Raw genomic sequence first — 23,699 nt, 5'->3', positions numbered from 1 at the left:
CAGTTTACTGATTCTCTCAGTCCCACTCTCCCCGGTTTACTGATTCTCAGTCCCACTCTCTCCCCAGTTTACTGATTCTCTCAGTCCCATTCTCTCCCCAGTTTACTGATTCTCTCAGTCCAACTCTCCCCAGTTTACTGATTCTCTCAGTCCCTCTCTTCCCAGTTTACTGATTCTCTCAGTCCCATTCTCCCCGGTTTACTGATTCTCAGTCCCACTCTCTCCCCAGTTTACTGATTCTCTCTGTCCCACTCTCTCCCCAGTTTACTGATTCTCTCAGTCCCACTCTCCCCGGTTTACTGATTCTCAGTCCGACTCTCACCCCAGTTTACTGATTTTCTCAGTTCCACTCTCTCCCGAGTTTACCGATTCTCTCAGTCCCACTCTCCCCAGTTTACGGATTCTCTGAGTCCCCTCTCCACTGTTTACTGATTCTCTCAGCTCCAATCTCTCCCCGGTTTACTGAGTCTCAGTCCGAATCTCACCCCAGTTTACTGATTTTCTCAGTTCCACTCTCTCCCGAGTTTACCGATTCTCTCAGTCCCACACTCCCCAGTTTACTGATTCTCTGTCCCACTCTCCCCAGTTTACTGATTCTCTGTCCCACTCTCCCCAGTTTACTGATTCTCTGTCCCACTCTCCCCAGTTTACTGATTCTCAGTCCCACTCTCAACGGTTTACTGATTCTCTCAGTCCCACGCTCCCCAGTTGACTGATTCTCTTAGTCCCAAACTCCACAGTTGACTGATTCTCTCAGTCCCACACTCCACAGTTTACTGATTCTCTCAGTCACACTCTCCCCAATTCACTGATTCTCTCAGTCTCACTCTCCCCAGTTTACTAATTCTCTGAGTCCCACTCTCTCCTGAGTTTTCGGATTCTCTCAGTCGCACTCTCTCCCGAGTTTACTCATTCTCTCAGTCCCACTCTCTCCCCAGTTTCATGCTCCTCTCAGTCCCACTCTCCCCAGTTTACTGATTCTCTCACTCCCACTCTCTCCCCAGTTTATTGATTCTCTCAGTCCCACTCTCTCCCCAGTTTATGGATTATCTCAGTCCCTCAATTCCCAGTTTCCTGATTCTCTCAGTCCCTCAATTCCCAGTTTCCTGATTCTCTCAGTCCCTCAATTCCCAGTTTCCTGATTCTCTCAATCCTTCTCTCCCCAGTTTACTGATTCTCAGTCCCTCTCTCCCCAGTTTACTGATTCTCTCATAACCACACTCTCCCCAGTTTACTGATTCTGTCAGTCCCACTCTCTCCCCAGTTTACTGATTCTCTCAGTCCCATTCGTTACCCAGTTTACTGATTCTCTCAGTCCCACTTTCCCCAGTTTACTGATTCTCTCAGTCCCACTGTCTCCCCAGTTTACTGATTCACTCAGTCCCATTCTCCCCTGTTTACTGATTCACCCAGTCCCACTCTCCCGAGTTTACTGATTCACTCAGTCCCACTCTCCCCAGTTTACTGATTCTCTGTCCCACTCTCCCCAATTTACTGATTCTCTCAGTCCCATTCTCTCCCCAGTTTACTGATTTCTCAGTCCCTCTCTCCCCAGTTTACTGATTTTCCCAGTTCCACTCTCTCCCGAGTTTACTGATTCTCTCAGTCCCACTCTCCCCAGTTTACTGATTTTCTAAGTCCGCTCTCCGCAGTTTACTGATTCTCTCAGTTCCACTCTCCCCAGTTTACTGATTTCTCAGTTCCACTCTCTCCCGAGTTTACGGATTCTCTCAGTCCCACTCTCCCCAGTTTACTGATTCTCTGTCTCACTCTCCCCAGTTTACTGATTCTCAGTCCCACTCTCACCGGTTTACTTATTTTCTCAATCCCACACTCCCCAGTTGACTGATTCTCTCATTCCCACACTCCACAGTTTACAGATTCTCTCATAACCACTCTCTCCCCAGTTTACTGATTCTCAGTCCCACTCCCCAGTTTACTGATTCTGTCTGTCCCACTCTCTCCCCAGTTTACTGATTCACTCAGTCCCACTCTCCCCAGTTTACTGATTCTCTCAGTCCCATTCTCTCCCCAGTTTCCTGATTCTCTCAGTCCAACTCTCCCCAGTTTACTGATTCTCTCAGTCCCTCTCTCCCCAGTTTTCTGATTCTCTCAGTCCTACTCTCCCCGGTTTACTGATTCTCAGTCCGACTCTCACCCCAGTTTACTGATTTTCTCAGTTCCACTCTCTCCCGAGTTTACCGATTCTCTCAGTCCCACACTCCCCAGTTTACTGATTCTCTGTCCCACTCTCCCCAGTTTACTGATTCTCAGTCCCACTCTCACCGGTTTACTGATTTTCTCAGTCCCACACTCGCCAGTTTACTGATTCTCTCAGTCTCACTCTCCCCAGTTTGCTAATTCTCTCAGTCCCACTCTCTCCCGAGTTTACTGATTCTCTCAGTCCCACTCTCTCCCCAGTTTCCTGCTACTCTCAGTCCCACTCTCCCCAGATTACTGATTCTCTCAGTCCCACTCTCTCCCCAGTTTACTGATTCTCTCAGTCCCACTTTCTCCCGAGTTTTTGGATTCTCTCAGTCCCTCAATTCCCAGTTTCCTGATTCTCTCAGTCCCTCAATTCCCAGTTTCCTGATTCTCTCAGTCTCTCAATTCCCAGTTTCCTGATTCTCTCAATCCCACTCTCCCCAGTTTACTGATTCTCTCAGTCCCACTCTCTCCCCAGTTTACTGATTCTCTCAGAACCACTCTCTCCCCAGTTTACTGATTCTCTCAGAACCACTCTCCCCCCAGTTTACTGATTCTCTCAGTCCCACTCTCTCCCCAGTTTACTGATTCTCTCAGTCCCACTCTCCCCGGTTTACTGATTCTCAGTCCCACTCTCTCCCCAGTTTACTGATTCTCTCAGTCCCATTCTCTCCCCAGTTTACTGATTCTCTCAGTCCAACTCTCCCCAGTTTACTGATTCTCTCAGTCCCTCTCTTCCCAGTTTACTGATTCTCTCAGTCCCATTCTCCCCGGTTTACTGATTCTCAGTCCCACTCTCTCCCCAGTTTACTGATTCTCTCTGTCCCACTCTCTCCCCAGTTTACTGATTCTCTCAGTCCCACTCTCCCCGGTTTACTGATTCTCAGTCCGACTCTCACCCCAGTTTACTGATTTTCTCAGTTCCACTCTCTCCCGAGTTTACCGATTCTCTCAGTCCCACTCTCCCCAGTTTACGGATTCTCTGAGTCCCCTCTCCGCTGTTTTCTGATTCTCTCAGCTCCAATCTCTCCCCGGTTTACTGAGTCTCAGTCCGAATCTCACCCCAGTTTACTGATTTTCTCAGTTCCACTCTCTCCCGAGTTTACCGATTCTCTCAGTCCCACACTCCCCAGTTTACTGATTCTCTGTCCCACTCTCCCCAGTTTACTGATTCTCAGTCCCACTCTCCCCAGTTTACTGATTCTCAGTCCCACTCTCAACGGTTTACTGATTCTCTCAGTCCCACGCTCCCCAGTTGACTGATTCTCTCATTCCCACACTCCACAGTTTACAGATTCTCTCATAACCACTCTCTCCCCAGTTTACTGATTCTCAGTCCCACTCCCCAGTTTACTGATTCTCAGTCCCACTCTCTCCCCAGTTTACTGATTCTCTCAGTCCCATTCTCTCCCCAGTTTACTGATTCTCTCAGTCCCTCAATTCCCAGTTTCCTGATTCTCTCAGTCCCTCAATTCCCAGTTTCCTGATTCTCTCAGTCTCTCAATTCCCAGTTTCCTGATTCTCTCAATCCCACTCTCCCCAGTTTACTGATTCTCTCAGTCCCACTCTCTCCCCAGTTTACTGATTCTCTCAGTCCCACTCTCCCCAGTTTACTGATTCTCTCAGTCCCACTCTCTCCCCAGTTTACTGATTCTCTCATAACCACTCTCTCCCCAGTTTACTGCTTCTCAGTCCCATTCTCTCCCCAGTTTACTGATTTTCAGTCCAATTCTCCCTAGTTTACTGATTCTCTCAGTCCCTCTCTCCCCAGTTTACTGATTCTCTCAGTCTCACTCTCCCCAATTTACTGATTCTCTCAGTCACACTCTCTCCCCAGGTTGCTGCTCCTGTCAATCCCACTCTCCCCAGTTTACTGATTCACACAGTCCCACTCTCCCCAGTTTACTGATTCTCTGTCCCACTCTCCCCAATTTACTGATTCTCTCTGTCCCACTCTCCCCAGTTTACTGATTCTCTCAGTCCCACTCTCCCCGGTTTACTTATTCTCTCATTCCCAATCTCCCCGCTTTACTGATTCTCAGTCCCAATCTCTCCCCAGTTTACTGATTCTCTCAGTCCCACTCTCCCCGGTTTACTGATTCTCAGTCCCACTCTCTCCCCAGTTTGCTAATTCTCTCAGTCCCACTCTCTCTCGAGTTTACTGATTCTCTCAGTCCCACTCTCTCCCCAGTTTCCTGCTCCTCTCAGTCCCACTCTCCCCAGATTACTGATTCTCTCAGTCCCACTCTCTCCCCAGTTTACTGATTCTCTCATTCCCACTTTCTCCCGAGTTTTTGGATTCTCTCAGTCCCTCAATTCCCAGTTTCCTGATTCTCTCAGTCCCTCAATTCCCAGTTTCCTGATTCTCTCAATCCCACTCTCCCCAGTTTACTGATTCTCTCAGTCCCACTCTCTCCCTAGTTTACTGATTCTCTCAGTCCCACTCTCCCCGGTTTACTGATTCTCAGTCCCACTCTCTCCCAAGTTTACTGATTCTCTGTCCCACTCTCCCCGGTTTACTGATTCTCAGTCCTACTCTCTCCCCAGTTTACTGATTCTCTCAGTCCCATTCTCTCCCCAGTTTCCTGCTTCTCTCAGTCCAACTCTCCCCATTTACTGATTCTCTCAGTCCCACTCTCCCCGGTTTACTGATTCTCTCAGTCCCACTCTCCCCGGTTTACTGATTCTCTCAGTCCCAATCTCCCCGCTTTACTGATTCTCAGTCCCACTCTCTCCCCAGTTTACTGATTCTCTCAGTCCCACTCTCCCCGGTTTACTGATTCTCAGTCCGACTCTCACCCCAGTTTACTGATTTTCTCAGTTCCTCTCTCTCCCGAGTTTACCGATTCTCTCAGTCCCACACTCCCCAGTTTACTGATTCTCTGTCCCACTCTCCCCAGTTTACTGATTCCCAGTCCCACTCTCCTCAGTTTACTCATTTTCTCAATCCCACACTCCCCAGTTTATTGATTCTCTCAGTCCCACACTCCACAATTTACTGATTCTCTCAGTCCCATTCTCTCCCCAGTTTACTGATTCTCTCAGTCCCATTCTCTCCCCAGTTTACTGATTCTCTCAGTCCCTCAATTCCCAGTTTCCTGATTCTCTCAGTCCCTCAATTCCCAGTTTCCTGATTCTCTCAGTCTCTCAATTCCCAGTTTCCTGATTCTCTCAATCCCACTCTCCCCAGTTTACTGATTCTCTCAGTCCCACTCTCTCCCCAGTTTACTGATTCTCTCAGAACCACTCTCCCCCCAGTTTACTGATTCTCTCAGTCCCACTCTCTCCCCAGTTTACTGATTCTCTCAGTCCCACTCTCCCCGGTTTACTGATTCTCAGTCCCACTCTCTCCCCAGTTTACTGATTCTCTCAGTCCCATTCTCTCCCCAGTTTACTGATTCTCTCAGTCCAACTCTCCCCAGTTTACTGATTCTCTCAGTCCCTCTCTTCCCAGTTTACTGATTCTCTCAGTCCCATTCTCCCCGGTTTACTGATTCTCAGTCCCACTCTCTCCCCAGTTTACTGATTCTCTCTGTCCCACTCTCTCCCCAGTTTACTGATTCTCTCAGTCCCACTCTCCCCGGTTTACTGATTCTCAGTCCGACTCTCACCCCAGTTTACTGATTTTCTCAGTTCCACTCTCTCCCGAGTTTACCGATTCTCTCAGTCCCACTCTCCCCAGTTTACGGATTCTCTGAGTCCCCTCTCCACTGTTTACTGATTCTCTCAGCTCCAATCTCTCCCCGGTTTACTGAGTCTCAGTCCGAATCTCACCCCAGTTTACTGATTTTCTCAGTTCCACTCTCTCCCGAGTTTACCGATTCTCTCAGTCCCACACTCCCCAGTTTACTGATTCTCTGTCCCACTCTCCCCAGTTTACTGATTCTCTGTCCCACTCTCCCCAGTTTACTGATTCTCTGTCCCACTCTCCCCAGTTTACTGATTCTCAGTCCCACTCTCAACGGTTTACTGATTCTCTCAGTCCCACGCTCCCCAGTTGACTGATTCTCTTAGTCCCAAACTCCACAGTTGACTGATTCTCTCAGTCCCACACTCCACAGTTTACTGATTCTCTCAGTCACACTCTCCCCAATTCACTGATTCTCTCAGTCTCACTCTCCCCAGTTTACTAATTCTCTGAGTCCCACTCTCTCCTGAGTTTTCGGATTCTCTCAGTCGCACTCTCTCCCGAGTTTACTCATTCTCTCAGTCCCACTCTCTCCCCAGTTTCATGCTCCTCTCAGTCCCACTCTCCCCAGTTTACTGATTCTCTCACTCCCACTCTCTCCCCAGTTTATTGATTCTCTCAGTCCCACTCTCTCCCCAGTTTATGGATTATCTCAGTCCCTCAATTCCCAGTTTCCTGATTCTCTCAGTCCCTCAATTCCCAGTTTCCTGATTCTCTCAGTCCCTCAATTCCCAGTTTCCTGATTCTCTCAATCCTTCTCTCCCCAGTTTACTGATTCTCAGTCCCTCTCTCCCCAGTTTACTGATTCTCTCATAACCACACTCTCCCCAGTTTACTGATTCTGTCAGTCCCACTCTCTCCCCAGTTTACTGATTCTCTCAGTCCCATTCGTTACCCAGTTTACTGATTCTCTCAGTCCCACTTTCCCCAGTTTACTGATTCTCTGTCCCACTCTCCCCAATTTACTGATTCTCTCAGTCCCATTCTCTCCCCAGTTTACTGATTTCTCAGTCCCTCTCTCCCCAGTTTACTGATTTTCCCAGTTCCACTCTCTCCCGAGTTTACTGATTCTCTCAGTCCCACTCTCCCCAGTTTACTGATTTTCTAAGTCCGCTCTCCGCAGTTTACTGATTCTCTCAGTTCCACTCTCCCCAGTTTACTGATTTCTCAGTTCCACTCTCTCCCGAGTTTACGGATTCTCTCAGTCCCACTCTCCCCAGTTTACTGATTCTCTGTCTCACTCTCCCCAGTTTACTGATTCTCAGTCCCACTCTCACCGGTTTACTTATTTTCTCAATCCCACACTCCCCAGTTGACTGATTCTCTCATTCCCACACTCCACAGTTTACAGATTCTCTCATAACCACTCTCTCCCCAGTTTACTGATTCTCAGTCCCACTCCCCAGTTTACTGATTCTGTCTGTCCCACTCTCTCCCCAGTTTACTGATTCACTCAGTCCCACTCTCCCCAGTTTACTGATTCTCTCAGTCCCATTCTCTCCCCAGTTTCCTGATTCTCTCAGTCCAACTCTCCCCAGTTTACTGATTCTCTCAGTCCCTCTCTCCCCAGTTTTCTGATTCTCTCAGTCCTACTCTCCCCGGTTTACTGATTCTCAGTCCGACTCTCACCCCAGTTTACTGATTTGCTCAGTTCCACTCTCTCCCGAGTTTACCGATTCTCTCAGTCCCACACTCCCCAGTTTACTGATTCTCTGTCCCACTCTCCCCAGTTTACTGATTCTCAGTCCCACTCTCACCGGTTTACTGATTTTCTCAGTCCCACACTCGCCAGTTTACTGATTCTCTCAGTCTCACTCTCCCCAGTTTGCTAATTCTCTCAGTCCCACTCTCTCCCGAGTTTACTGATTCTCTCAGTCCCACTCTCTCCCCAGTTTCCTGCTACTCTCAGTCCCACTCTCCCCAGATTACTGATTCTCTCAGTCCCACTCTCTCCCCAGTTTACTGATTCTCTCAGTCCCACTTTCTCCCGAGTTTTTGGATTCTCTCAGTCCCTCAATTCCCAGTTTCCTGATTCTCTCAGTCCCTCAATTCCCAGTTTCCTGATTCTCTCTGTCTCTCAATTCCCAGTTTCCTGATTCTCTCAATCCCACTCTCTCCCCAGTTTACTGATTCTCTCAGTCCCACTCTCCCCGGTTTACTGATTCTCAGTCCCACTCTCTCCCCAGTTTACTGATTCTCTCAGTCCCACTCTCTCCCCAGTTTACTGATTCTCTCAGTCCCGCTCTCTCCCCAGTTTACTGATTCTCTCAGTCTCACTCTCCGCAGTTTATTGATTCTCTATCCAATTCTCCCCAGTTTACTGATTCTCTCAGTCCCACTCTCTCCCCAGTTTACTGATTCTTTCAGTCCGACGCTCCCCAGTTTACTGATTCTCTGTCCAACTCTCCCCAGTTTACTGATTCTCTCAGTCCCACTCTCTCCCCTGGACTGTCAAACTGTCATGGTGGGATTTGAACTCACCGGCTTTAAGTCGGTGGGTAGTCGCTGGGGGGGCATCTGTGGCGGGCGCCAAACCCGAGCGGCTGGGTTCCCCTCAGGTCCTTCCAACTTTGAAAGCAGGCCCCTTAGATTATTGCCTCATGTAGCCAGCAAGGTTGAGAGGCTGGCTAGCTGCGGGCAGGTGGGCTTCAGATGTGGAAAGGGAGTGAGGACTTGGTCCGGGGAAGGATTGATTAGGGGTCGGGGTGGGGAGATCGGGGGTCGGTTGTGCGCGGGTCAGGGGTCGACTGGAGGATCGGTGATTGGCAGGGGCGGGGTCGCGAGAAGGTTGTGGGTCGACTGGAGCATCGGTGAATGGCAGCCGGCCTCAGCCCCATCAGTGGGGTGGGGCAGGAGGCCTCGTGGGGGTGTGTCCAATCAGTTGAGTGGGCACAACAGGGACCCTGGATCCAGGAGGTCGGTACAAAGCCATTATCGTCCTGGATCCAGCAGTCTCGCTTCGGTTTAACTGCCGGGTTTCACGAATTGTGTGAAACCTGTCCCTCGACAGTTAAATTCCAAATGTAATAGAGAGACTTTCAGCCTCAGTACATTATTTAAATTGGGGTAATGCCCAATGGGAGTGGGTTGGTCGCCTGTCCTCCCCTCCGGTAAAACCGGAACTGGACAGTTTGGAGGTGGGATCAGGTTGGGAATTGCATTTTTAACAATTTAACTGACCCCACACTCCAAACCCACCCGTTTTTTTCGGGGAAAATACCAGTCCTCGATTTTGCTGTGTCCCACCCGCAGTGTGGCGAGGGGGCAACACGCCGTGGAAAGGACAGGTGTGCCGCCCGGAAGTCAGCCTTATGGACAGTGGTGCGGGGAACGCAGAGCTGGCTGCCACAGGACAAGGTAAGCGCTGGACCCAGGATGAGGTGGGGAGGCGAGGGGCAGGGGGCTCCTATCCCTGGGAGGCTGAGTCGTGAACCCTGGAGGGGGATGGGGTGTGGGCGGGAGGCGGGGCGGAGTTGGGTTCGGGAACATTCGTAGAGTTTTCTCGGGAGTTGTTCATTTTGGCAGGGTGTCCTCGGGAGTTGGTTAATATTTACAGGGAGACCTCGGGAGTTGGTTAATGGGCTGATAATTGCAGCCGCTCTGGGTGCGTACGATGTGTGCACGCACCCGGCGAGGCCTCGCAAATGCCGGTTTTTGGCTCGCGCTGCGCATGCGCCGGGGATGCGTTGGACCTGTCAAAATTTCTTTTGACAGGTCCAATGCATCCCCAGGAGAAGGACATTCACAGGGCAGAGATTGGGCTGTTTGCCCAACTCATGTCCTTCAAACTCTTATGCTTGATAAAAGCTGGCATTTAGCCTACTTTTACCAGCATGAGAGTTTTAAAACAGAAAAATTAAATTTAATCACTCCTTTATATTAAAAACCATATGCAGTAAGGGAAGTTTATTTTTAATACCTATTAAAACACAAAAAATTGCCACAAGTTTTTTTTCCCCCCGAAACATTTTATTATTTCAATTTCAATTAATTTTAAATTCGGTGTTTTTTTAACATTTATTGTGTTGCTTCGTTTTTTTTCCCTCTGATAGTAATGGGAGCTCGTACAAACAGAACTCCTATCATCAATGACAATACTACAGGGATTGGTGCTCCAGGCCCAATTGATTCCAGGATGCGCGTACGTACCTGGAAGACATGTTCCCGTACGCTGGACTGCGAGTGGAGGCCTCCGACCACAATCCTAAGTTCCTCTGGGACCACCAGGTATTTTTGTTAAAAAATTTTGGGTCGGAGGTGTTCGCCCGAAGGAAGCCTCCGACCGCAATTTCCCCTCTATTATTTACAGGGTGTCCTCGGGAGTTGGTTAATATTTAACGGGGACCTCAGGAGTTGGTTAATATTTACAGGGGGACCTCGGGAGTTGGTTAATATTTACAGGGGGACCTCGGGAGTTGGTTAATATTTAACGGGGACCTCAGGAGTTGGTTAATATTTACAGGGGGACCTCGGGAGTTGGTTAATATTTACAGGGGGACCTCGGGAATTGGTTAATATTTACAGGGGGACCTCGGGAATTGGTTAATATTTGCAGGGGACCTCGGGAATTGGTTAATATTTACAGGGGAACCTCGGGAGTTGGTTAATATTTACAGGGGGACCTCGGGAGTTGGTTAATATTTACAGGGGGACCTCGGGAGTTGGTTAATATTTACAGGGGGACCTCGGGAGTTGGTTAATATTTACAGGGGGACCTCGGGAGTTGGTTAATATTTACAGGGGGTCCTTGGGAGTTGGTTAATCAGAAAATTACAGCACAGGAGGCTATTCGGCCCATCCTGTCCATGCCGAACCACAAAGAGCTATCCAGCCGAATCCCACTTTCCTGCTCTTGGTCCGTAGCCCTGTAGGTTGTGACAATTCAAGTGCACATCCAAGTACTTTTTAAATGTGGCAAAGGTTTCCGCCTCTACCATGCTTTCAGGCAGTGAATTCCAGAACACCACCCTCTGGATGAAAATATTTCTCCTCAAAACCTCCTACCAATTACATTAAATCTATGCCCTCTGGTTATTGACCCCTCTGCTAAGGGAAATAGGTCCTTCCTGTCCACTCTATCTACGCCCCTCATAATTTCATACATCTCAATTAGGTCTCCATTCGAAAGGAAACAACCCCAGCCTATCCAATCTTTCCTCATAGCTAAAATTTTTCAGTCCAGGCAACATCCTCGTAAATCTCCTCTGTACCCTCTCTCATGCAATCACATCTTTCCTGTAATCTGGTGACCAGAACTGCATGCACTACTCCAGCTGCGGCCTAACTAGTGTTTTATACAGTTCAAGCAGAACCTCCCTGTTCCCTTCTTAACCTACCTGGCCTGCTACCTTCAGGGATCTGTGGATCTGCACTCCAAGGTCCCTCAGTTCCACTACACTTCAGTGTGTATTCCCTTTCCTTGTTAGCCCTCCCCAAATGCATTACCTCACACTTCTCCAGATTGAATTCCATTTGCCACCTGACCAGTCCATTGTTATCCTCCTGCAGTCTACAGCTTTCTTCATTTTCAACTACACGGCCAATTTTTGTATCATCTGAAAACTTCTTAATCATGCCTCCTACATTCAAGTCTAAATCATTGATATGTACCACAAAAAGCAAGGGACCCAGTACTGAGCCCAGCTGAACCCCACTGGATACAGCCTTCCAGTTACAAAAACACCCTTCAACCATTACCCTTGGCTTCCTGCCTCGGAGGCAACATTGGATCCAACTTGCCACTTTGCCCTGGATCCCATGGGCTTTTACTTTCATGATCAGTCTGCCATGTGGGACCTCATCAAAAGCCTTGTTAAAATCCATATACACTACATCATACGCATTCATTGACCCCTCCATGTTACCTCCTCACAAAATTCAATGAAGTTTGTCAGACACAACATTCCCTTAACAAATCCATGTTGACGGCCCTAGATAATCCGTGTCTTTCTAAATGAAGTGTCTTTCTAAATCCTGTCTCTCAGAATTTTTCCAATAATTTTCCCAACACTGAGATGAGGCCGTCTCCTGTAATTAATCGGTCTATCCCTTTCTCCCTTTTTAAACAACAGTACAACATTAGCAGTCCTCCAGCACCACACCTGCAGCCAGAGAGGATTCCTCTTTTGTTTCTCTTTACAGCTTGGTATACATTTCATCCGAGCCTGGGGATTTATCCACTTTCAAAGCTGCTAAACCCCTCAATACTTCCTCTCTCTATATTTAGTTCATCTAATATTCACTCCTCACTGATTGCAATGTCTGCATCGCCCCTCTCGTGTGAAAACAGAGAAGCAAAGTATTCATACGGAATCATACCCACGGTCTTACGCCTCCCCGCAGATTACCTTGATCTCGAATAGGCCCGAATCCTCCTTTGGTTAATATTTACAGGGGGTCCTCGGGAGTTGGTTAATATTTACAGGGGGTCCTCGGGAGTTGGTTAATATTTACAGGGGGTCCTCGGGAGTTGGTTAATATTTACAGGGGGTCCTCGGGAGTTGGTTAATATTTACAGGGGGTCCTCGGGAGTTGGTTAATATTTACAGGGGGTCCTCGGGAGTTGGTTAATATTTACAGGGGGTCCTCGGGAGTTGGTTAATATTTACAGGGGGTCCTCGGGAGTTGGTTAATATTTACAGGGGGTCCTCGGGAGTTGGTTAATATTTACAGGGGGTCCTCGGGAGTTGGTTAATATTTACAGGGGGTCCTCGGGAGTTGGTTAATATTTACAGGGGGTCCTCTGGAGTTGGTTAATATTTACAGGTGGTCCTCGGGAGTTGGTTAATATTTACAGGGGGTCCTCGGGAGTTGGTTAATATTTACAGGGGGTCCTCGGGAGTTGGTTAATATTTACAGGGGGTTCTCGGGAGTTGGTTAACCTGGACCTATACACCAATTGTGGACAAGACATCTGTTTTCCCAGAAGCTGACCATGGCGCGGGGCTCTGCTCTACCTCAGACACAGCTACGTTGGTTTGTCAGCGATGCACGTCGGCGAACGAAAGAACAGACACAGATGTAGACCAAAAGCAGCAGGGTCAAGTATTCTTTTTTTTTTTATTTAAGATTTAGTTTCAAATCTGAAGAGGTACATTTTTTTTTAGTTTTAGCGTCAAGGTTAACCACACTCTCTCCAAATACTGCACGATGTCCGGAACCTCCAGATTACTCGAAGCGGCAGGCAGAGTTTCAAGAAGTTGTGCTCCTGATGAATGAAGTGACCCCCAATGCAGTGCTATCCCAGAGCTCCCAGTCCAGTGAATTTTAAATGTCGGAGAGACAGACAGAGAAAGACAGATAAAGAAATGAGTATATACCACTCTGTTCAGCAGTTCTTTTGTTGTCTAGGTATTAAATTTGTAAATGCTTTTTAAAACATATTTCTTGTATTATTTATTTAAGCTAAAGTCAAAATTAAAAAATCAAATTGTTTTAGTCAACTCATCCACTCCTCAGCTACATGCCCATTTAACCATTAATCAAAATGCCTACCCAGCATGCCATTCTCCCACTGACCGTGAACTCAAAAGCATCGTTAATTATACGTTAAGTATGAATTTTGACACCAACACTCCTGTGTGTTTTACTGTGCAGTTTTCACATTCACCCGACTGATGGCAGGTTTTCCTGAAATGTGGTGTGTGATTTATTATTTATTGCAAGAGGTACAGGCACGATGGGCCAAATGGCTTCCTTCAGTGCTGCATTAGTCTATGATTCTAGGTGGCTCGTATGGATTGGACACCGGTCGGCAGGAGTCACTGCGACCCACCCGAGGGAGAGGGGGGCAGGGGGGGGGGGAGAGCATGCTGTCATGAGACTGGTGAGCCGAAAAATCTCCTGGTAATTCTAACATATCGCTGTGATTGCATTGCATCCGGCACTGATCAGGAACTGAGATTATGTGTAGTGAGGGAGAGAGAAAAAAAAAGAGAAAGAAAGAGGGAGAGAGAGGGAGAGAGAGGAGGGTGGGGAGTAAATCAGCTTTCCTTAGTGACGATCCAATGCAGAGCTCTGTAATAGATCTGTGGGGGTTTTGTTGGGGGGTCTGAAGGTGGTCTGGAAGCCTGGAGGTGGAGAGTGAAAGTTGCCTGGGTTGGAGGGTGGAGGGTAGGGGGCCCAGCCAGCTCTGTGTAAGGGAATCTGTGTGTTGAAGGGGTTACTGTGCCCTGTCTGTGCTGCCGTAGGGCCGTCTACTTCTGTCAGCGCTTGGAGCGACTTCAGCCAATGTGGAGGGTTCTCATCCTGCAGTGTGTCTAAACTGTTCCCTGTGGATGACGGGACACCTGTGGAGAGAGCACACACACGTTAGACACCCGCTGGCACTCAATGTTCAATCACACACTCAGTCCAAAGGACAGAAGTAGAATCATACAGCACAGGAAGAGGCCAGGAGGCCCATCATGCCTGTGCCAGCTTTCTGAAAGAATGATCCAATTAGCTTTTTCCCCATAACCCTGAAAATGTTTACCTGAAGGATATATCCAATTCCCTTTTGAAAGTTACAATTGAATCTGCTTCCACCGCCCTTCCAGGCAGTGCATTCCAGATCACAACTTGCTGCTTGAAAAAAAAATTCTCAGTTCCCTGCAGGTTCATTTCCCAGTTATTTTAAATCTGTGTCCTCTGGTTACTAATCCTCCTGCCAATGGAAACAGTTTTTCCTTATTTATTCAAAATCCCTCAATTTTGAATACCTCAATTAAATCTGCCGTTAATCTTCCATGCTCTAAGGAGAACAATCCCAACTCCGCTCGTCTCTCAAACAAGGGACACCTTGGTGGAAATATCTCGAGTAAAACTCCACTGATTTAACCACAAAAATCCCCTGTCCGACATGCCTTTGTCAACTATTGCCCATTGGCCTCCCTGATGACTCAGGTTATCCAACAAGTAGTTGAGCCACAGAGGCCAGGGAGGTCAGAGATTCAATCCTTGTCCAGAGCTGAATTAGCCAATGTGAGCAGGAAATAGGCAACTGGGGAGATGGGAGAAAAGATCAAACGCCTCATTAGAATAGAAAAATTTTATTAATAAATAGAAGGAGGCTTTGAAAGCAGTGCAAGAGACAGAAAGGCCGTTTTTTTATGGGAGAGTTCCACAGCATTAGGGCTGAAGAAACAGCCTCCGACAGTAGAGCAAACTGCCAGTACAAAAACAAAATGTTGCGGATGCTGAAAATCTGAAAAAGAAACAAAAAAATGCCGGAAATACTCAACAGGTCAGGCAGCATCTGTGGAGAGAGAAACAGGGTTAATGTTTCAGGTCGATGATCTTTCATCAAAACTTTTTCTAGAGCAAGTACTACATTGGGAGTCAGAGAATTAGGGTGGTCCATTTTGTGAAACACAAGGAACTGGTCGAGGAAGAGGCTGATGGGTGAGGGAGACTGATGCTGAATGGTTGTGGGTTTGAAGGATGTGAAGGGTAGAGACAGGGAGGCTGAGGAAATCTATCCTAGAGAAGAGTTTCAATTGAGGGCAGCCGAGGTCAGGAGAACGCTGCAGAGGTTGGAAGGAGACAGACCCGATGTGGCTTAGGAAGTTCAACGCAGGGTTAACAGGAGAGGTTGTACACTACCAGGCCAAGTCCGAACACATGGCCAGGAAGATAGTGCAGGAGTCCTGAGTGCATCTCATTCTCCAACCAGTATTCAGTACTCAATACTGGTGAGGGCGATGATTCCTCTGGGGAGTACAGCCAGAGACAAGTCCATGGCACCACAGGTCAGACAGGTGTTTCTGTGGGCACAGATGTGATTCCAGGATGGTATGTTGAATGCCTGCAAACCAGCTGTACCCACCCTCGCCCGCAACGACTACCTGTCCCACCTGTGACAGGGACTGTGGTTCTGGTATTAGACTGTTCAGTCACCTAAGGACTCATTTTTAGAGTGGAAGCGATTCTGAGGGACTGCCAATGATGGATAATGACCAGGGTCAAGGATGTCACTGAGCGGCTGCAAAACATCGGGGGGGGGGGGGGGGGGGAAAGAGAGGGTGAACAGCCAGATGTCATGGACTATATCAATATCAATGACATAAGTAGAAAGAGGGATGAGGACAGATTTTAGGGAACTAGGAAAGAGATTAAAAAAAGCAGGACCTTAAAAGATAGTAATCTCTGGATTACTCTTGGTGCCACAAGCTAGTGAGTACAGAAATAGGAGGATAGAGCAGATGAATGTGTGGCTGGAGAGATGGTGTAGGAGGGAGGGCTTCATTCTCCTGGGGCATTGGGACCTGTTCTTGGGGAGGTGGGACCTGTACAGGCCAGTGGGTTGCATCTCACTAGAGCTGGGACCAATATCCTCGTAAAGGGTGGGACTGTTGGGGAGGGTTTGGCAGGGGGATGGGTAACAGGATATAACATTGCAAAGGAGAAAAAAGGTGCACAAAGGATTGGGTGAGATAGAGAGCACTAGAGTAAGAAATAGTAAGGTATTAGGTGGGGTCAGACTAAGAATACAAGGTGGTGTAAGATAGCTTTACAGTGCATGTGTGTGAATGCACAAAGAGTGGTAAATAAGGTTGGTGAGCTGCAAGCGCAAATATACACACGGGAATATGTTGTGGTGGTGATAACGGAGACCGGGCTCAAAAAGGACAGGTTTGGGTATTAAATATTCCAGGATACAAGGTGTTCAGGAAAGATAGGGAAGGAAAGGAGGTGGAGTTGCAGTATTGGTTAAGGAAAATATTAGTGCCAGAGACATAGAGAGACACAGAGAGACAGACAGACAGACAGAGTGTGTCCTGGAGTGGTCAAGGACAGAATCTATTTGGTTAGAGTTCAGAAACAGTCGAGGTGTCATTACACTACGAGGTGTATTCTATAGGCCACCAACAAGTGGGAAGGATATAGAAGAGCAAATTTGCAGGGAAATTAGAGACCTACAAGAATTATGGAGTAGTGAATATGCGGGACTTCAACTATGCTAATATAGACTGGGACAGCAGGAGGGGCGAAGAGTCCGTAGAGGGAAGTGACCAGAGCCCAGGAAAGGCACGAGTTCAGGGCCCAGGGGCAGCACGGGCCAGCCCACATTGCGATGTGTGCTCACTAGGTCCTTGCAGCAGAGCAGGTCTCCAGTCGTCTTAGGTAACCCTTGCCACTGGACCAAGACCTAGCTCTGTCAAGCCTGTGGGTGGCTGATGTGCAATGGCCACCCCACCTTAAAAAAAATCCACACACAGGCATCTTCCACTCTATACGATGCAGTTCGGAACCTGGAATATTCGGTCCTTCATTGAAACACCAATGAACTCATCCCTTTTTGTTGTGGAAGCAAGTCATCCTCGTTTCGAGAGACTGCCTATGATGATGAGACTGGGATAGTAACGATGTAAAGGGCAGAGAGGGAAGAGTTTTTGAAATGTGTTCATGAGAACTTTCTTGATCAGTATGTTTCCGTCCCAGCGAGGGAGGGGGCATTGCTGGATCTGGTTCTGGGGAATGAGGTGGGTCAGGTGGAGCAAGTGTCAGTCGGGGAACATTTAGGGAACAGTGATCACAACAACAACTTGTATCTATATAGCACCTTTACTGCAGTGAAACATCCCAAGGCACTTCACAGGAGTATTATGAGATGACAAAATTTGACAACGAGCCGCAAGTAGAAATTAGCACAGGTGACCAAAAGCTTGGTTAAAGAGGTAGGTTTTAAGGAACGTCTTGGAGGAAAAAAAGGCGGAGAGGTTTAGGGAGAGAGTTCCAGAGCTTGGGGCCCAAGCAACAGAAGGCACAGCCACCAGTGGTTGAGCGATTATAATCAGGGATGCTCAGGAGGGCAGAATTAGAGGAGCGCAGACATCTCGGGGTTGGAGGAGATTACAGATATAGGGAGGGGGGAGGGCCATGGAGGGATTTGAAAATAAAGATGAGAATTTTGACATCGAGGCGTTGCTTAACCGGAAGCCAATGTAGGTGAGCAGGACTTGGTGCGAGTTAGAAACGGGCAGCCGAGGTTTGGATCACCTCGAGTTTATGTAGGAGGCCAGCCAAGAGTGCATTCGAATAGTTAAGTCTAGCAGTAATAAAGGCATGGATGAGGGCTTCAGCAGCAAATGAGTAGAGGCAGGCGGTCTTAGTTATGCTGCAGATGTGTGGACAAGCGCTAATTTCAGGGTCAAATACGACACCAAGGTTGCGAACGGTCTGGTTCGGCCTCAGACAGAGGGGGAGGGAGGGAGAGAGGGGGGGGGGGGAAGAGAGGGAGAGAGGGGGGGGGGAGAGAGAGGGGGGGGGGAGAGAGAGGGGGGGGGGAGAGAGAGGGGGGGGGAGAGAGAGGGGGAGGGAGAGAGAGGGGGAGGGAGAGAGAGGGGGAGGGAGAGAGAGGGGGAGGGAGAGAGAGGGGGAGGGAGAGAGAGGGGAGGGAGAGAGAGGGGGAGGGAGAGAGAGGGGGAGGGAGAGAGAGGGGGAGGGAGAGAGAGGGGGAGGGAGAGAGAGGGGGAGGGAGAGAGAGGGGGAGGGAGAGAGAGGGGGAGGGAGAGAGAGGGGGAGGGAGAGAGAGGGGGAGGGAGAGAGAGGGGGAGGGAGAGAGAGGGAGGAGGAGAGAGAGGGGGAGGGAGAGAGAGGGGGAGGGAGAGAGAGGGGGAGGGAGAGAGAGGGGGAGGGAGAGAGAGGGGGAGGGGAGAGAGAGGGGGAGGGAGAGAGAGGGGGAGGGAGAGAGAGGGGGAGGGAGAGAGAGGGGGAGGGAGAGAGAGGGGGAGGGAGAGGAGGGGGAGGGAGAGAGAGGGGGAGGGAGAGAGAGGGGGAGGGGAGAGAGAGGGGGAGGGAGAGAGAGGGGGAGGGGAGAGAGAGGGGAGGGAGAGAGAGGGGGAGGGAGAGAGAGGGGGAGGGAGAGAGAGGGGGAGGGAGAGAGAGGGGGAGGGAGAGAGAGGGGGAGGGAGAGAGAGGGGGAGGGAGAGAGAGGGGGAGGGAGAGAGAGGGGGAGGGAGAGAGAGGGGGAGGGAGAGAGAGGGGGAGGGAGAGAGAGGGGGAGGGAGAGAGAGGGGGGGAGGGAGAGAGGGGGAGGGAGAGAGGGGGAGGGAGAGAGGGGGAGGGAGAGAGGGAGGGGAAAAGAGAGAAAGAAGAGAAAAAGGAGAAAAAAGAGAAAAAAAGAAGAAGAAAAGAAAAGAGAAAGAGAGAGCAAGATGAAGCAGAAAAGGGGGCATATGACAAATGTCAGGTTGAGAATACAAGTGAGAACCAGGCTGAATATAGAAAGTTCAGAGGGGAAGTAAAAAAGGAATTAAGGGGCAAAGAGTGTATGAGGATCGATTGGCAGCTTTCATAAAAGGGAATCCAAAATTCTTCCATCGGCATATAAATAGTAAATGAGTGGTGAGGAGAGGTGGGGCCGATTAGGGACAAAAATGGAGATCTACTCGTGGAGTCACAGGGCACGGCTGAAGTACTAAATGAGTACTTTGCATGTGTCTTCACCAAGGAAGATGATGCTACCAAAGTCAGTGAAAGAGGAGGTAGTTGAGATACTGGATGGGATAAAATATGATGAGAAGGAGGTACTAGAAACGCTGGCTGTACTTAAAGTAGACAAATCACCAGGACCAGAGGGAAGTAAAGATGGAAATCATGGAAGTACTGGCCATAATCTTTCAATCCTCCTTAGTTACGGGGATGGTGCCAGAGGACTGGAGAATTGCAAATGTTAAACCCTTGTTCAAAAAAAGGGTGCAAGGATAAACTAAGCAATTACAGGCCAGTCAGTTTAACCTTGGTAGTAAGAAAGCTTTTAGAAATGATAATCTGGGACAAAAATAACAGTCACTTGGACATATGTGGACTAATTAAGGAAAGCCAGCACGGATTTGTTAAAGGCAAATCGTGTTTAACTAATTTGAAGTAACAGAGGGTTGATGAGGGCAATGCGGTTGATGTGGTGTACATGGATTTCAAAAAAGTGTTTGATAAAGTGGCACATAATAGGCTTGCCAGCAAAGTTGAAAGCCATGGAATAAAAGGGACAGTGGCAGCATGGATACAGAATTGGCTCAGTGACAGGAAACAGTAGTGGTGAATGTTGTTTTTCGGACTGGAGGAAGGTATACAGTGGTGTTCCCCAGGGAGCGGTACTGGGACCACTGCTTTTCTTGATAAATATTAATGACTTGGACTTGTGTATACAGGGCATAATTTCAAAATTTGCAGATGACACAAAACTTGGAAATATAGTGAACAGTGAGGAGGATAGTGATAGACTTGAAGAGGACTTAGACAGGCTGGTGGAATGGGCAGACACGTAGCCAATGAAATTTAATGCAGAAAGGTGCAAATACATTTTGGTAGAAAGAACAAGGAGGCAATATAAACTAAAGGGTACAATCTTAAAGTGAATGCATGTACAGAGACACCTGGGGGTATGTGTGTATAAATCACTTTAGGCGACAGGGCAGGTTGAGAAAGCAGTTAAAAAAGCATATGGGATCCTGAGCTTCATAAATAGAGGCATAGAGTGCAAAAGCAAGGAAGTTATGATGAACCTGTATAAAACACTGGTTCAGCCTTGACTGGAGTAGTGTGTCCAATTCTGGGCACCGCACTTTAGGAAGGATGTGAAGGCCTTAGGGAGGGTGCAGAAAAGATTTACGAGAATGACTGCAGTCATGAGGGACTTCAGTTACATGGATAGACTGGAGAATCTGGGGTTGTTCTCCTTGGAGCAGAGAAGGTCAAGAGGAGATTTGATCAAGGTGTCATGAGGGGCCTGGACAGAGTAGATAGAGAGAAGCTGTTCCCATTGGCAGAATGGTCGAGAACCAGAGGTCACAGACTTAAGGTGATTGGCAGAAGAACCAAAGGATGACATGAGGAAAAACTTTTTTTGTTAAGCAGCAATTGGTTAGGATCTGGAATGGTGACAGATTCAATCGTGGCTTTCAAAAGAGAATTGGATAAGGACCTGAAGGAAAAAAATTGCAGGGCTACAGGGAAAGGGCGGGTGAGTAGAACTTGAAGTGCTCGTGCAGAGAGCTGGCACGACGGGCCGAATGGCCTCCTTCTGTGATGTAACCATTTTATGATTCCAGGAGGCTGGAGGGATGCAGGTACTGGTGAGAGCCAATCCCAATGATCAAGTTTGGCTTATCTTGAACTGTAAGGAGTAAGAGCACAAGCAGGACCCAATGTGAGTGAGTATATATAACTCAATATGGGGCCAGAGATGTAGAGCTGTCATATCGATGGAAACAGAGCCTGTGCCTGCTAACTATCAGCGAGGGCAAGGAATTAGATGAACAGGAGAGGAATCAGGAGTGTGAAAGATCTGGAACAGGAGCAGGAGGGTGTACTGGTGGACAACACTTATCGCTCAACCATCACACAGATTCAAAAGCAAAATACCGCAGATGCTGAAATCTGAAATAAAAACAGAAAATGCTGGAAATCTCAGCGGGTCAGGCAGCATGTGGAGAGAGAGAAACAGTGAACATTTCTCTTGACCCTTCGTCAGAACTGGAAAAAGTTAGAGATGTAACAGGTTTTAAGCAAAGTGTAGGGGAAGGGGGAAGGGAGGAAAGAACAAAAGGGAAGGTCTGTGATAAGGTGGAAGGCAGAAGAGATTGAGACAAAAGAGGATGATGATGCGAGGCAAAAGGAGATGGTTCTGACGAAGGGTCAGCGACGTGAAACATTAAATCGGTTTATTTCCACAGATGCTGCCTGGCCCGCTGAGATTTCCAGCATTTTCTGTTTTTATTATAAAAGGAGAGGTAATGGGACAAGTTGAGAAACAAAAGATGAATCTAGATAGGATGTAAATGAAGACGGCAGAATCACCAGCAGCTGCCCTGGTTATTTGGCCAGCAATCTCATTGTTGATTGAAACCTTGCTGTGTGCAGGTTGGCTGACACGTTTCCCAGCATAACAGTGACTGTACTTCAAATGGAATCCAAATGTGAAATACTCTGCGACATCCGGAGGATGTGAAAGTCACTATACAAATACAATTTTTTTTCTTCGTCCAATGCAGTCAGAGGTCTCATAAAATGCACTCTTGAGCCACACCAATTTACCATACCTACAGAGCGAAGACTTTACAATAGCATTTTTCAACCAGCACCCTGCACAGTTCTACACTGTTCTGCTTGCATCTGAAGCAAATCTGTCATGTTGTCACTTGGCTTAATGTATTGGTACAAATCATTAGACAATTCACTTCAGTCTCCACCAGGACTGTACCCAGTGTTATACAATGATAGGTCTGTATCTCTCTCCTCCCCCCCGCCCACCCACCACCACAGCAGTGTACCCCAATGTTGTTACAACGATAGACCTATACGCACCAGTAATTATAGCTCAATGCGAGTGACAGACATACTGGACATAGAAACATAGAAAATAGGTGCAGGAGTAGGCCACTTGGCCCTTCATTCAATGTGATCATGCAAATTTAGTACCCCATTCCTGCTTTCTCTCCATATCCCTTCATCCCTTTAGCCATAAGGACCACATCTAACTCCCTTTTGAATATATCTAACGAACTGGCCTCAACAACTTTCTGTGGTAGAGAATTCCACAAATTCACAATTCTCTGAGTGAAGAAGTTTCTCCTCATCTCGGTCCTAAATGGCTTAGCCCTTATCCTTAGACTGTGAACCTTGGTCCTGGACTTCCCCAACATCGGGAACATTCGTCCTGCATCTAACCTGTCCAACCTAACCCATGTTTCTATGAGATCCCCTCTCATTCTTCTAAATTCCAGTGAACATAAGCCTAGGCGATCCAGTCTTTCTTCATATGTCAGTCCTGCCATCCCAGGAATCAGTCTGTTGAACCTTCGCTGCACTCCCTTAATAGCAAGAATGTCCTTCCTCAGATTAGGAGACCAAAACTGTACACAATATTCAAGGTGTGGCCTCACCAAAGCCCTGCACAATTGCAGTAAGATCTCCCTGCTCCTGTATTCAAATCCTCTCACTATGAAGGTCAACATGCCATTTGCCTTCTTCACTGCCTGCTGTATCTGCATGCCAAATTTCAATGACCGATGTACCATGACACCCAGGTCTCGTTGCACCTCCCCTTTTCCTAATGTCACCATTCAGATAATATTCTGCCTTCCTGTTTTTGCCACCAAAGTGGATAACCTCACATTTATCTACATTATACTGCATTTGCCCACTCACCCAACACGTCCAAGTCACCCTGCAGCCTCTTAGTATCCTTCTCACACTGCCACCCAGTGATCTGCAAACTTGGAGCTATTACATTCAATTCCTTCGTCTAAATCATTAATGTATATTGTAAATAGCTGGGGTCCCAGCACTGAATCTTGCGGTACCCCACTAGTCATTGCCTGCCATTCTGAAAAGGACCCGTTTATTCCTACTCTTTGCTTCCTGTCTGCCAACCAGTTCTCTATCCATGTCAATACATTATCCCCAATGCCATGTGCTTTAATTTTGCACACCAATCTCGTGTGTGGGACCTTGTCAAAAGCCTTTTGAAAGTCCAAATACATCACATCCACTGGTTCTCCCTTGTCCACTACTAATTACATCCTCAAAAAATTCAAGAAGATTTGACAAGCATGATTTCCCTTTCATAAATCCATGCTGACTTGGACCGATCCTGTCACTGCTTTCCAAATGCGCTGCTATTACATCTTTAATAATTGATTCCAGCATTTTCCCCACTACCCATGTCAGGCTAACTAGTCGATAATTCCCTGTTTTCTCTCTCCCTCCTTTTAAAAAAAAAAGTGGGGTTACATTAGCTATCCTCCAATCCATAGTAACAGATCCAGAATGTTAGAAAATGACGACCAATGCATCCACTATTTCTAGGGCCACTTCCTCAAGT

The 23,699-nt window shown here is 47.9% G+C and overlaps 1 protein-coding gene across 3 annotated transcripts in view; it reads right to left on the bottom strand.

The window, feature by feature from the left end:
- Nucleotides 1–12,935: 12,935 nt before the first annotated feature.
- LOC139280901 (CCR4-NOT transcription complex subunit 4-like) overlaps nucleotides 12,936–23,699 on the bottom strand; it is a 172,783-nt gene continuing 162,019 nt past the window's right edge. For all 3 annotated transcript variants that reach the window (XM_070900703.1, XM_070900702.1, XM_070900704.1), the window contains one exon: nucleotides 12,936–14,181. In XM_070900703.1, the coding sequence (XP_070756804.1) occupies nucleotides 13,886–14,181 (296 nt within the window). In that variant the 3' untranslated portion in view covers nucleotides 12,936–13,885. The remainder of the gene's footprint in view (nucleotides 14,182–23,699) is intronic.

The sequence above is a fragment of the Pristiophorus japonicus genome, chromosome 15, assembly GCF_044704955.1.
Source record: "Pristiophorus japonicus isolate sPriJap1 chromosome 15, sPriJap1.hap1, whole genome shotgun sequence".
NCBI classification, from domain to species: domain Eukaryota; kingdom Metazoa; phylum Chordata; class Chondrichthyes; family Pristiophoridae; genus Pristiophorus; species Pristiophorus japonicus.
Note: the sequence above shows the minus strand (reverse complement) of the source record. Positions and strands in the feature narration are given on the sequence as shown.